At 38.3% G+C, this 15,900-nt stretch overlaps 1 protein-coding gene across 2 annotated transcripts in view; it reads left to right on the top strand.

Moving 5' to 3' along the window:
* The window catches only part of VPS41 (VPS41 subunit of HOPS complex), a 297,906-nt gene that overhangs the window by 165,968 nt on the left and 116,038 nt on the right, over positions 1–15,900 (top strand). For both annotated transcript variants that reach the window (XM_075586656.1, XM_075586657.1), the window contains 2 exons: positions 1,896–1,977; positions 9,194–9,286. In XM_075586656.1, coding sequence (XP_075442771.1) covers positions 1,896–1,977; positions 9,194–9,286 — 175 coding nt within the window. The remainder of the gene's footprint in view (positions 1–1,895; positions 1,978–9,193; positions 9,287–15,900) is intronic.

The raw sequence follows: 15,900 nt of genomic DNA, 5'->3' as shown, positions 1-15,900 counted from the left end.
AGCCTCCGTCCAGACACACCGGTTCTCAGAGATAACGATATCCACTATAGATGGACTTTCCCGTTCCGACTAGTCGTAAACAAAGACGGGAGGCAAGTTTTGCTAAGATATCCGGAAGAGGCGGAGAATTTTCTAGGAGCCCTTGGCCTTCACGAACAACTGAGCATGAAACTGCAGCGATCCCTGAGGCTGGAGGGATCGTCGGAAGACCCGCAACAAAGAGAAAGAGGTGACCGTTTGGAGGTTCCCGAGTCCGCCCACCTGACCTGAGGGTGTAAAAAGTCCTGTCTCCACGGTTAAAAACTTGTCAGAAGGAGGAAGAGGTTGGCGGATCAGAGTTTATGGTTTGCTGCAAACTTTCTTCTTCTGCGACATTTTTTATATTTTCGCTGATTCTCTGAGGTCCCGTCGGACCTAAGACAGGAACCAAGAATCTAAGAGACGTCTTTCTAATAGACTCAAAGTTAATTTTGTTAAATCTCTGTGAGTAAACAGATTCTACCGATTTTACTAATTTTATTAAGGATTTATTCTATATCTCCAAATACTATAGATATAAGCTGTAAAATCTATGGGAAGTACGAAAATATTTAGTATACTGTAAGAGGTTTAGATTGTTATATTGAACCGAAGGCAATTATTTGTATCCCAGTCTCTTTATATAAAGGGGGCAAGAATTTAGAGGATATGAAGTTTAGAGGAATGTGAACGCTGGTACTCAAAGGGGAATCTTTGAATCGGTGTGGGTAGAGAGTTATATCCTCTCTCAGAGAGTTGATAATTGTGTGTAGTGTGCGGTGTTGCTGTTACTCACTGACGATATATTTTACGATACCTTTGTTAAAAATGTGGTAATTTCCCCCCCCCCCCTTTTCTATTTTCTGTATTCCCTCCTTTTTGTTTTTCTAAAACTCTAATAAAAAATAAATTGCAATAAAAAACCGAAATGAAAAATCTGCTACTTGTTGCCTTGTCAGAATCTAGCAATTTCACAAGGACAATATCACAGGTACTAGACTGGGCCCCATGGAATACTAAAAGATTGATTTTAATGCATTCTGTAGGTGAAAAGGATTGTTAAATTGTGGAAAAATTGATATTATGTACCAGTTTTGCTTCCATATGAGCAAACAAGAATAGAATATTATTTTATCAAATTGAATATAATATAATATACAATTAAGCATAGGAACTTCAAAAAAACAGCACTTGAAACTAAGCAAGTGTAGAACATTCCTCAGCATAAGACAACCGAGTACAAATGCTTGAAACCAGTAATATTCGTCTTGCAAGACAGACCTAAAACACATCAAGTTGTGTCTGTAATTAAAGCCACTGATACCCACCGCCCACTCCTTATTCTTTCTAACTTCGACTATCACTACATTTTATGGAGGCCAATGTGGGAAGGCACCATACCTATCTAGACCATGGTAATCACATCATTTTTTTATGTTTTCTCAAGTAGGAGGCCTAAGAGTTTCATTACCACTGTAATATGTCTAGTTATCACAAGAATGGGATATACACTTGAATTGATAAGTAGTACATGAATTAAATGTTTTATACATTTTAAAAAGAAATGTGGTAGGTTTAATCATCAGTGATCTTTTCACTCGGTGGGTGGGGGGGGGGCTTCCTTGTCCAAGATGAACCGATAAACTTTATTCTGAAACTCTGTGAAGCATTTTCAGTACTAGGATATTAAAAAGATGTACTGTACTTCATCTGTGTGATTATAAAGCACTAGATAAATGGGCTCTACTGTAACCTCATTGTGTACAGAAGCAATGACCACAGTTGCAAATCAATCTGTTATATTGTAACCTAACAAACGTTTTCCTGCTGCTACTTCTTTCTCAGTAAATAATTGTTTTTTTTTTTTTGTTCCTCAGGAAATGTCAGAAAATACTTGGCAAAAATATGAAACTCTGGGAAGATGAAGTTTACCGGTTTAAAAAAATAGGACAACTGAAGGTAACTTACAAGAAATGTATCGCTCTGAGAAACCTGCAAAATATTGTTCAATGGGTAAAGGGTTGTGAGAAAAATGTGAATTCAAATACATTACAGTATGTCTGCTTTTAAACAAAATGAAGAGCTAGCAACAATATTGAAGGCTGTGGATCAAGGCAACTTAGGAGCAATCCATGCATCAACATATCAAGCACTTCCCTATATGTGTGAGCTTGTGACCTGGAGAGTATTCAGAGTAGGAGTTGGGGTGGAGCTACATGACACTGATGGATTATAATGAGATTAATCAAAATGTGCACGCCTGCGCATCATTTTTTCTCTCTTAAATCTCTGTCGTCAATTTCCGTTTTTTTTTTTTTTTTTTTAAATATAGCTTCTTTGTTTACTGTTGTATATTGGAGGTCACTTTCCAGAGGGATTGTTTGGTTAATGTTCTAACCAGCTGGGCCGGTTGTAAGAAAGAGTTTCTTACATTTGACGCAATTGTGTTCTACTGTATAAAGTGGTGCCATACATGAAAGCACACTGCTTCAAAATTGTCTTAATACAGTACATAGACCTCAACAAATTATCTAAGCTATGCCATAATAGAGGTTAGGTAATCACATGCAGTAAAACCTTTTCGGATTATTTTTTCTTAATGTTGAAGACATTGGCAATAGCTTTACCTCCACCCATAAGAGCCAATAGTTTAACTCTGGTGCCTAAGTAAGGTTGCTACCTTTCAAAACATCCTGATCAGGAGATAACTGAGTGCGAGAGTAGAGTCACTCGTGTGTTTGGATGTAAGAAGCCATTAAATGCGGTCCCACTTAGTTTATGGCAGTCTTGTGTATTAGTGAGCAGTTGCTCTCTTTATAAAGCACTGCCTCATACTCCAGAATGCAGCCATCATCCATTTGCTTGTTGTAGCCCCGCTCTTCCTGTCATGTGATCAAGGTTTGTGTGCTCTTTAATTGTGGTCAGGCTCCTTCTCTTCCTCTGACTTGTTTCTTGAAGCAAGGGAAGAGACCAGATTAGAGGACTCCCCGCATGGCCTGTGAACCTTCATTCCTCTCCGTGGCTCCCTCTTCATTCCCATATGACCGGGTTTACAACCCTCCGCATTAAAGAGCTTCATGAACAGAATTTCCCATCAGCTCCCAGAAGAGTGTTAATGCTCTACCTATGGGCTGAATGTGGCTCAGTGGTACTGTAATTTCATTGCAGTTCAAATCGCAATGTCGACACTCATTGTCACTTAATCTCCCTGTGCCTCAGGCACAAAAAATTAAATTGTATGCTTTTCAGAGCAATAAATTCTTATAGCATGCAACATTTTATGTACAATGTCAGGGATGTGTAAGAAAATACATGTATATAAACAGCGTAGAGATAATGGCGTGATTACTTGCCAAAGTCAAAGTGGTGGGCCACTGTTTTCTTTGTTGAGTCTTTCCTTTCCCTTGCTGAAAGTCACACTGCAGGGAGGAGCGCAATGTCTTGCTGGCCCCTCTGGCTGCCAAAGGGTTAACGTGGATCTTGTTTGGTAGCTGTGAAAACAAGTAATCCCTCTCCTCCACATATACAGTAGGGCTCCAGCAATGGCAGCCTGTGAGAGCCACAAAAAGGATAGGAATCAAACAAAAATAAATAAAATAGAGATCATTAACTCCCTGAGATTTAGGATTTGTGGGGATAAAAAGGTTATATATGCCAGACACACTGTACTAACTCAGTACCCATTACCATATAAAAGAATTGTAAAAAAAAAATAGCATCGTTATGATTGCACGAAAAGAAAAAATAAATGTTTGGAGCATTTCTTTATTACATTTATGTGCTTTATTTTGGACCTTTTTTTGTGTCTACCACTGGTATTGTTTTTGGTAAAATAAGGTGATGAAGAAGTTCGGTTGAGACTTGCTATTGCTCATGGAAAGTCAATAAGTTTGCGGTCTCTTGAAGTTCCACTCTAGCATTGGCTGGAAGTCCTAGGAGACACGATATCAGTCTCCATGAATAAAGCATCAAGCTCACAGCAGAGCACATTTGGAAATGAATAATTCACCTATGGAGATTAAACGTCCTTTTTCCCATTGATAAGGCAACAGGGAAGGATACCCCTCTGGGCCTGGTACCTATTTCATTTGCCAGCTGTAGCATGCAGAGTACATCTTTGCTACTGTTTATTAGTCTTCACTTGCTCTTCCCTCTGTTTTATGTGACCTGGCAACTGCTCCACATTTTTATGTTTGCATCTGGCAACAATGATTGAGATATGTATATATGTATGTATATGCACGCACACACACATAGGTTGTATACATATACATTGAGATAGATATTGATATATGTATATATGTATATATCAATATCTATCTCAATGTATATGTATACAACCTATGTGTGTGTGTGTATATATATATATATATACAGGCATACCCCGCTTTAAGTACACTCACTTTAAGTACACTCGCGAGTAAGTACATATCGCCCAATAGGCAAACGGCAGCTCACGCATGCGCCTGTCATCACGTCCTGAACAGCAATACCGGCTCCCTACCTGTACCGAAGCTGTGCGCAAGCGGGGAGACTACAGATCCTGTTACACATGCGTTATTTACATCAGTTATGCACGTATATGACGATTGCAGTACAGTACATGCATCGATAAGTGGGAAAAGGTAATGCTTTACATACATGCTCCGGTCCCATTGCGTACGTTAATGCGGGGTATGCCTGTATATATATATATACAGTATATATATATATATATATATATATATATATATATATATATAGAACACACAAAAGGAGAAGTTGCTCAACACATAATATATAAGGTTAACTCAAGCCCTTTAATAAAACTAACTATAAGGGTAAAATAAAATATATACCCCAATTAAAGTCAGTATATAAATTAAATAGGACCTGATGGTGCTAGGGGATAGTGAAAACTATATAAGACACACAGATGAAAAGAACATAGACAGTCCCCTTAGTAGCACTCTAAATTACACCTAAACTAATCTATAAGATAAAGATGGTTAAAAAGAAACAGATGCTCCGCCAATTCAGAAAAAATGAACAAGATTTTATTAGTTAAACAACAAGACACACTAACTTAAAAACATAAAAATACTAAAGACAGCCTATGAAAATATATATGTATCAAAAATATAAAGAGAGGACTACTAATCAAACACTTTCAGTATTACAAAGAGAAAAAAGAAAAACTAAAATGTGTCTAAATAAAGTTTAAATAATGACAACAAAGTAGTTTAGTCTAACATAATAGGCAATACAAAATATATTCCCACTGACATATGCATGAAAGAATAATAAATCATTGCGTTGGAAAAAGTATATAGTCAATGACCCAGTATATAGCCAGGAAAAATTAGTATGTATACCAAAAACAGAGGGGGAAAAAAGAAATAAAGCAACCAGGGAAAAATAATATAACAATAATAATAGTTATACCCTGAACAGCATTTCCCCAAAATGAAATCAATGAGAACTGATGCAGCAAATAAAGAAAAATATGACTAATAAAGACATATTAGCAAACAGAGTCATACATATTGAAAACACCACAAAGTGCACTGCACTGCAAGGACAGGTAATGCCCAAACAGTAAGAGGAGGGTAATACTCAGCTGCAGCTAGATTGTGTAGAGTTTGTGTCCATATTGATTGTACAGGATGTGTTTCCAAAGTCTGCTTATAACAGGAACAAAAAATAAAGTCCAAAATGCTGCATCAGATCCATCATAAGTCCCTCAAAATAGAAGATTACATAAAGGCTGTAGTAAAGTAAACACTCAAATTTTTTTTTGGTATACATACTAATTTTTCCTGGCTATATACTGGGTCATTGACTATATACTTTTTCCAACGCAATGATTTATTATTCTTTCATGCATATGTCAGTGGGAATATATTTTGTATTGCCTATTATGTTAGACTAAACTACTTTGTTGTCATTATTTAAACTTTATTTAGACACATTTTAGTTTTTCTTTTTTCTCTTTGTAATACTGAAAGTGTTTGATTAGTAGTCCTCTCTTTATATTTTTGATACATATATATTTTCATAGGCTGTCTTTAGTATTTTTATGTTTTTAAGTTAGTGTGTCTTGTTGTTTAACTAATAAAATCTTGTTCATTTTTTCTGAATTGGCGGAGCATCTGTTTCTTTTTAACGATCTTTATCTTATAGATTAGTTTAGGTGTAATTTAGAGTGCTACTAAGGGGACTGTCTATGTTCTTTTCATCTGTGTGTCTTATATATATATATGTGTGTGTGTGTGTGTGTGTGTGTGTGTGTGTGTGTGTGTGTGTGTATATATATATATATATATATATATATATATATATATATATATATATAGTGGTCGACAAATCACCAAAAAAATCTACTCGCTTAACAAAAAAAATCTACTCGCCACCTAGTACCACACATGTGCTGCTTGCCAATAGGAGCTCGCCTATTTGTCGAACACTGTATATATATATATATTCACAATTGTTAACTGTCCTCTTTATGTTTTGCCGTCTTTACATACATGCTCCGGTCCCATTGCGTACGTTAATGCGGGGTATGCCTGTATATATATATATATATATATGTGTGTGTGTGTGTGTGTATATATATATATATATATATATATATATATATATATATATATATATATATATATATATATATATATATATAGTGGTCGACAAATCACCAAAAAAATCTACTCGCTTAACAAAAAAAATCTACTCGCCACCTAGTACCACACATGTGCTGCTTGCCAATAGGAGCTCGCCTATTTGTCGAACACTGTATATATATATATATATATTCACAATTGTTAACTGTCCTCTTTATGTTTTGCCGTCTTTTAAACGTGGCTTAAATAAAAATATATTTTTTTCGTTATTTTCTTGCCCCGTGTCTCCTCTTGTCCGTTCGCTGTTTCAACTTTCTTTTTTCATCAAAGAGGTTAAATAGTTTTTTTCTGGGGTAGGATTTTATAAGAAATCCTATTTCATAACCATATGGTAGAAAAAGTGTTAGCTCCTGCTTCTCCACAAATACACGTTATATGCGTTTATAGCTTCTTTTCATTTTTTGTATTCAAAAGAGATCAATACAGGCATACCCCGCATTAACGTACGCAATGGGACCGGAGCATGTATGTAAAGTGAAAATGTACTTAAAGTGAAGCACTACCTTTTTCCCACTTATCGATGCATGTACTGTACTGCAATCATCATATACGTGCATAACTGATGTAAATAACACATGTGTAACAGGCTCTATAGTCTCCCCGCTTGTGCACAGCTTCGGTACAGGTAGGGAGCCGGTATTGCTGTTCAGGACGTGCTGACAGGCGCATGCGTGAGCTGCTGTTTTCTTATTGGGCGATATGTACTTACTCGCGAGTGTACTTAAAGTGAGTGTACTTAAAGCGAGGTATGCCTGTATTGTGCCCTGTTTGTGAATAAATAATTCATAGCGAATACAGCGGTCGTTGCAAATAAATAAATTGCTGTAAACCCATTTCTTAATGGCAGCGGCTGTAAATGCAGGCCGACCTTCAGTGAATCCGGCCTACGGTGTGTTTAATAATCTTTTTAAAGCTTCTTACTCCATGGAATTCCAGCCCAGCTCTTGAATATAACTACAAATATAGTTGGGCATATATGTTTCTGCTTATTGTCAATTTCAATACTGTATACTGTTTACAACACGTTGTTTATACGTAGGACCCCTTGCAACATCCTGGTTCCCATTCCCATCGTTCCATGAACACTGGAAATGTAAACATTGGCAGATGCAATCGCTGCCCTGTAGCGTTTACAGTGATCACGTGTGTACTGAAAGGTGTGGTGGCGCCTAGGCTTTTTTTTCTTTTCTTCTAGGTATGAGGCAAAGGGTCTCCGGAGCTGATCCATTTTTAATTCCAGCTCCAGGGGCCCCTTGCCTTCCGAGATACTTAACTCCAATGGTGCTGCCGGTAGCATGCCCAAGCTGGGTAAACAATATGGTGGTTTACATCTCCTGCGGCATGGGAACCAATAGGAAGCCACAGCGTCATCCATCATGGTTTCCTATTGGCCCTGTACTGTGGGAGATTTAAGACTCAAGGAACACCAGCAGCACGTACAGGGCTAAGTATCTCGGGAAGCAGGGCGGCCCTGGTCCTGAAATGAATGTGGTTCAGCTCCGGAGACCCCTCTGCTTCATACCTAAGCTTGAATTGCTCCTATAAATAAAATGTGTTGTCACTTCATAGCCACAAGATGTCTCTCCCAATCTTATTTGGAACATAAGCTGTAATTCCATCAGGGCGTTTACTAGTGATAAATTAGAAGTAGCAGAGGCACCATCCTACTCCTTTTTATCGGGCTACTAAATATTTAGAACTGGCTCGTTATTGCTAAATTGTTATCGGCTCCCGTAAAGAAATGTCGTTTCAAATTCAGATGTGGCAAGACTTTGTGTATACAACAAAAAACAAACCGATGCCCAAAGCTATTTCCAATGTGACAAAAATACACCGTGCAATACCTACATATTCTCTTGAAAAGTCTCATTTAGTTTAACCCTTTGGCCAAAGCGTCTTAAGCCTGCTGCCACTTACAAGGCATGACCGTAGCAGGTCCTAACACTCCCTGAGTTAAAATTCTTATTTACCTGTATAATTACAGGAAGAATGATCAGCATTGGATCTGTCGTAACCCAGCAAAATTAAACTGACCTGCCAACTTGGAAAGTGGGGAGGTGCGAGCTTAAACCTTGGGGGGGAGGGGCTTGGACACCCTGCAGTGCGATCATGCCAGACATTGTCCCAAGCACCGTGGTAGTTTGCTTTTGAGACGGTGTCTGCCGCAATCGCTGCGGGGGATCCATGCTTCCGGATCGCCCCCCCCCCCGCAGTGTTAATCCATCCGTGCCACAATTGTCTCAGGACAGGGGGCGGCCTTGTTAAGGCAAACAATAAGTCTTGCTACACCTGCATGTCAACCTCGGAGGACTGAAATCGGTGAGATTTGGCCGTTCTGTCCCCAAAAATTGTAATGTTAAAAGAAAAGAACAGTACTGATTTTTATCTATATGAATCGATTGACGACTAGTCTGGCAGACTACTTATGCTAAATCAGTTCTTAGTGTAAATGGTGTTAAAGTGGAGATGGATACAGTTGTCTAAAATGTGTACTGTATCCCCTTCTCTTCCAGGCGATCAGCAAGTATCTTCCAAGAGGAGATCTACGGCTGAGACCATCAATCTACGAAATGATCCTGGATGAATTTTTGAAAACGGACTATGAGGTACTACTACTACTAAATGTATTCGTTCAATGCGTCTTAAGTAAAACCATTCCAATCATGAACCCTTCCGGCCCGGCACAATACCGTAATAAAGTGCAGTAATGCTTTTTGTTTTGGAGAAAATCTGCATAACATTGATTCATTAATCAAGCACGTTGAAGAACTACCATTGTATTTCAGTGTGAGTGCCTTATATCGCAATCATCTCAGTGGCATGATTTTAGCCACGTCTAAGGTGATCGTATATGGATACAATTTTGTGTCCAGTGGGCTGTGCGAGCACTTTCTGCCGAAGTCAGTATGGCGAAGCTTAGCATAAAATACAGTTGATGATATGTTAAAGCAGCAATCCCCCTTGAAATTGTATTTTTTTTTATGTTTGATCCGGATGGCCCTTGTGAGCCCTACTGTGGTACTAACAGTTTCAGGGACTCACTTGTTACAGAGATGTTACATTTCTGTTGGCTTCCAAAAAATACTTGGCTGGTCAAGTATTCTTGTCTGAGAAATGTAAAACAGATATCCTGGGTGGTAAACCGGATGGTGTGAGAACAGTGATTCAGTTTCAGGCCATGTGGGGACCTTCGCCGTGGACATGTACAGAAGGAAGCAAGTTAACTCATAGGATATAACTAATGGATCGTTGTGAGGGGCAGATAGAACTGACCAAAATGTAAAGAAATTAAAATTATGTTCATAAAAGTAGCTATGTCATTTTGAAATATAACATACCGTATTTCCTCGATTCTAAGACGTGCCCTTGAATTAATAAAAACATTTTTTTCATGCATTGAGGAATTGCAAGTTTAAAAACCTCCAACATTTCAGACTGCATAATCCAAAGTGCCATGTAATTTATGATTGGAATGCCTTTATAAGTATTAGAGTAGGGGGTTACCAGCTCCAGTCCTCAAGGGCCACCAACAGGTCAGGTTTTAAGGATATCCCTGCTTCAGCACAGGTGGCTCAGTCAACGACCATTGAGCCACCTGCGCTGCAGCAGGGAGATCCTTAAAACCTGACCTGTTGGTGGCCCTTGAGGACTGGAGCTGGTGACTCCTGTATTATATATGTCCATTAGTATGGCTAATCAGTATATATATAAAGGGGTTTAAGGCTGCACACCACAATATATAAATAAATACATACAGTTTACCGGTGCTGCTGGTTCAAGGAAGTACCTGCCAGGCAAATTCCAAAGTACAGAGGAAAAAAGAGAGATCCAGCGCTCCACGGATTTCAAGATAATGAATTTATTGTGCCACACGACGTTTCGACCAACAGGTCTTTTTCAAGTGATAAGGCACTGCATCATCACTTTAAAAAGACCTGTTGGTCGAAACGTCGTGTGGCACAATAAATTCATTATCTTGAAATCCGTGGAGCGCTGGATCTCTCTTTTTTTTAATCAGTATATAGGCATACCTGTATACACTTGGCAGGGGCCCATTGTATTCTGTCCTTCTGCTGTTTCATCTTCCAATATCCTCTGGGGCCCTCTAACCAATGTTATTACCCAATTAGAAAGTCTACACCTACAAACACATTCTACTTCATTACCTGTGGAACCTTTTAACCCTTACTAATGTCTGATAGCAAATTGCCCTCGGTGATTAGTAGGAGGTTACAAAGCAGCACATCTGTTTTATTTAAGACTTTCCGAATGAGATTTGCTCCTTTGCATGACTATTGACACTTTGTTTAAAAGATTATTTGAAAGCATTTAAAAAGTTTGGCATATTCTCTTGCCACTGGCAGTTACAGGAGAGAGAAAATATGATCCTGTAAAAAGACTGATTTTCATTCTAAGCCTCATGCCACAAAGTTTTTATTTTATTCTCAGTCAGTATAACACAACAGGAGGTGTAGAGTTGTGAGAGTTATTTTGAAGTAGATTAAATGCCAGTGGGGTTTGTGTCTGAGTAGCGATAAGTTTCTAAAAGCTATTGGACCTTTGGCAACAGACCTTCTGCAGTTATGATTCACTGCTTAGCCTAGAATGAACAAATGCCTTGAACCACTCATTCCAATGAGGCATGTGATCATACAGAATCTTAGCAAGCACCCAGTCCCACAGTATTATATATTTAAGCAAGCTCAAAACCCAGTTTTGGCTTACAAAAAATACTTGGCTGGTCAAGTATTCTTGTCTGGGAAATGTAAAACAGATATCCTGGGTGGTAAACCGGATGGTGTGAGAACAGTGATTCAGTTTCAGGCCATCCATTAGTTGTGATATTGTTAAAAAATAACACACAGAGCAGCATAAACTCCATCTCCTATGGTTTGCTGTGCAATGCCCACTTCACAGCATTTTATAGAGCTCCCACAGTATTATATATTTAAGCAAGCTCAAACCCAGTCACACAGTATTATTACATATTTAAGCAAGCTCAAACCCAGCCCCACAGTATTACATATTTAAGCAAGCTCAAACCCAGCCCCACAGTATTACATATTTAAGCAAGCTCAAACCCAGCGCCACAGTATTATATATTTAAGCAAGCTCAAAACCCAGTCCCACAGTATTACATATTTAAGCAAGCTCAAACCCAGTCCCATCGTATTATATATTTAAGCAAGCTCAAACCCAGCCCCACAGTATTACATATTTAAGCAAGCTCAAACCCAGTCCCACAGTATTACATATTTAAGCAAGCTCAAACCCAGTCCCACAGTATTACATATTTAAGCAAGCTCAAACCCAGTCCCACAGTATTACATATTTAAGGAAGCTCAAACCCAGCCCCACAGTATTATATATTTAAGCAAGCTCAAAACCCAGTCCCACAGTATTATTTATTTAAGCAAGCACAAAACCCAGTCCCACAGTATTATATATTTAAGCAAGCTCAAACCCAGTCACACAGTATTATTACATATTTAAGCAAGCTCAAAACCCAGTCCCACAGTATTATATATTTAAGCAAGCTCAAAACCCAGTCCCACAGTATTATATATTTAAGCAAGCTCAAACCCAGTCCCACAGTATTATATATTTAAGCAAGCTCAAACCCAGTCCCACAGTATTATATATTTAAGCAAGCTCAAACCCAGTCCCACAGTATTACATATTTAAGCAAGCTCAAACCCAGTCCCACAGTATTATATATTTAAGCAAGCTCAAACCCAGTCCCACAGTATTATATATTTAAGCAAGCTCAAAACCCAGTCCCACAGTATTATATATTTAAGCAAGCTCAAACCCAGTCCCACAGTATTATATATTTAAACAAGCTCAAACCCAGTCCCACAGTATTACATATTTAAGCAAGCTCAAACCCAGCCCCACAGTATTACATATTTAAGCAAGCTCAAACCCAGCCCCACAGTATTACATATTTAAGCAAGCTCAAACCCAGCGCCACAGTATTATATATTTAAGCAAGCTCAAAACCCAGTCCCACAGTATTATATATTTAAGCAAGCTCAATACCCAGTCCCACAGTATTATATATTTAAGCAAGCTCAAACCCAGTCCCACAGTATTTTATATTTAAGCAAGCTCAAACCCAGCCCCACAGTATTATATATTTAAGCAAGCTCAAACCCAGCCCCACAGTATTATATAATTAAGCAAGCTCAAAACCCAGTCCCACAGTATTATATATTTAAGCAAGCTCAAACCCAGTCCCACAGTATTATATATTTAAGCAAGCTCAAACCCAGTCCCACAGTATTATATATTTAAGCAAGCTCAAAACCCAGTCCCACAGTATTATATATTTAAGCAAGCTCAAACCCAGCCCCACAGTATTATATATTTAAGCAAGCTCAAACCCAGCCCCACAGTATTATATATTTAAGCAAGCTCAAACCCAGCCCCACAGTATTATATATTTAAGCAAGCTCAAACCCAGCCCCACAGAATTACATATTTAAGCAAGCTGAAACCCAGCCCTACAGTATTACATATTTAAGCAAGCTCAAAATCCAGTCCCACAGTATTACATATTTAAGCAAGCTCAAACCCAGCCCCACAGTATTATATATTTAAGCAAGCTCAAACCCAGCCCCACAGTATTACATATTTAAACAAGCTCAAACCCAGTCCCACAATATTACATATTTAAGCAAGCTCAAACCCAGTCCCACAGTATTACATATTTAAGCAAGCTCAAACCCAGTCCCATCGTATTATATATTTAAGCAAGCTCAAACCCAGTGCCACAGTATTACATATTTAAGCAAGCTCAAACCCAGTCCCACAATATTACATAATTAAGCAAGCTCAAACCCAGTCCCACCGTATTATATATTTAAGCAAGCTCAAACCCAGTCCCACAGTATTACATATTTAAGCAAGCTCAAACCCAATCCCACAGTATTATATATTTAAGCAAGCTCAAACCCAGTCCCACAGTATTACATATTTAAGCAAGCTCAAACCCAATCCCACAGTATTATATATTTAAGCAAGCTTAAACCCAGTCCCACAGTATTATATATTTAAGCAAGCTTAAACCCAGTCCCACAGTATTATATATTTAAGCAAGCTTAAACCCAGTCCCACAGTATTACATATTTAAGCAAGCTCAAAACCCAGTCACACAGTATTACATATTTAAGCAAGCTCAAACCCAGCCCCACAGTATTACATATTTAAGCAAGCTCAAAACCAGTCCCACAGTATTATATATTTAAGCAAGCTCAAACCCAGTCCCACAGTATTATATATTTAAGCAAGCTTAAACCCAGTCCCACAGTATTATATATTTAAGCAAGCTCAAAACCCAGTCCCACAGTATTATATATTTAAGCAAGCTCAAACCTAGTCCCACAGTATTATATATTTAAGCAAGCTCAAACCCAGTCCCACAGTATTACATATTTAAGCAAGCTCAAAACCCAGTCCCACAGTATTATATATTTAAGCAAGCTCAAACCCAGTCCCACAGTATTATATATTTAAGCAAGCTCAAACCCAGTCCCACAGTATTACATATTTAAGCAAGCTCAAACCCAGCCCCACAGTATTATATATTTAAGCAAGCTCAAACCCAGTCCCACAGTATTACATATTTAAGCAAGCTCAAACCCAGCCCCACAGTATTATATATTTAAGCAAGCTCAAACCCAGTCCCACAGTATTATATATTTAAGCAAGCTCAAACCCAGTCCCACATTATTACATATTTAAGCAAGCTCAAACCCAGTCCCACAGTATTACATATTTAAGCAAGCTCAAACCCAGTCCCACAGTATTACATATTTAAGCAAGCTCAAACCCAGCCCCACAGTATTATATATTTAAGCAAGCTCAAACCCAGTCCCACAGTATTACATATTTAAGCAAGCTCAAACCCAGCCCCACAGTATTATATATTTAAGCAAGCTCAAACCCAGTCCCACAGTATTATATATTTAAGCAAGCTCAAACCCAGTCCCACAGTATTACATATTTAAGCAAGCTCAAACCCAGTCCCACAGTATTACATATTTAAGCAAGCTCAAACCCAGTCCCACAGTATTACATATTTAAGCAAGCTCAAACCCAGTCCCACAGTATTATATATTTAAGCAAGCTCAAACCCAGTCCCACAGTATTACATATTTAAGCAAGCTCAAAACCCAGTCCCACAGTATTACATATTTAAGCAAGCTCAAACCCAGTCCCACAGTATTATATATTTAAGCAAGCTCAAACCCAGTCCCACAGTATTACATATTTAACCAAGCTCAAACCCAGTCCCACAGTATTACATATTTAAGCAAGCTCAAACCCAGTCACACAGTATTATATATTTAAGCAAGCTCAAACCCAGCCCCACAGTATTACATATTTAAGCAAGCTCAAACCCAGTCCCACAGTATTATATATTTAAGCAAGCTCAAACCCAGTCCCACAGTATTACATATTTAAGCAAGCTCAAACCCAGTCCCACAGTATTATATATTTAAGCAAGCTCAAACCCAGTCCCACAGTATTATATTTTTAAGCAAGCTCAAACCCAGTCCCACAGTATTATATATTTAAGCAAGCTCAAACCCAGTCCCACAGTATTACATATTTAAGCAAGCTCAAACCCAGTCCCACAGTATTATATATTTAAGCAAGCTCAAAACCCAGTCCCACAGTATTATATATTTAAGCAAGCTCAAACCCAGCCCCACAGTATTATATATTTAAGCAAGCTCAAACCCAGCCCCACAGTATTACATATTTAAGCAAGCTCAAACCCAGCCCCACAGTATTATATATTTAAGCAAGCTCAAAACCCAGTCCCACAGTATTATATATTTAAGCAAGCTCAAACCCAGCCCCACAGTATTATATATTTAAGCAAGCTCAAAACCCAGTCCCACAGTATTATATATTTAAGCAAGCTCAATACCCAGTCCCACAGTATTATATATTTAAGCAAGCTCAAACCCAGCCCCACAGTATTATATAATTAAGCAAGCTCAAAACCCAGTCCCACAGTATTATATATTTAAGCAAGCTCAAACCCAGCCCCACAGTATTATATAATTAAGCAAGCTCAAAACCCAGTCCCACAGTATTATATATTTAAGCAAGCTCAAACCCAGTCCCACAGTATTATATTTAAGCAAGCTCAAACCCAGTCCCACAGTATTATATATTTAAGCAAGCTCAAACCCAGTCCCACAGT

Source organism: Ascaphus truei, chromosome 2 (assembly GCF_040206685.1).
Source record: "Ascaphus truei isolate aAscTru1 chromosome 2, aAscTru1.hap1, whole genome shotgun sequence".
NCBI lineage: Eukaryota > Metazoa > Chordata > Amphibia > Anura > Ascaphidae > Ascaphus > Ascaphus truei.
The sequence above is the reverse complement of the archived record's forward strand: the minus strand, read 5'-3'. Positions and strand labels throughout refer to the sequence as shown.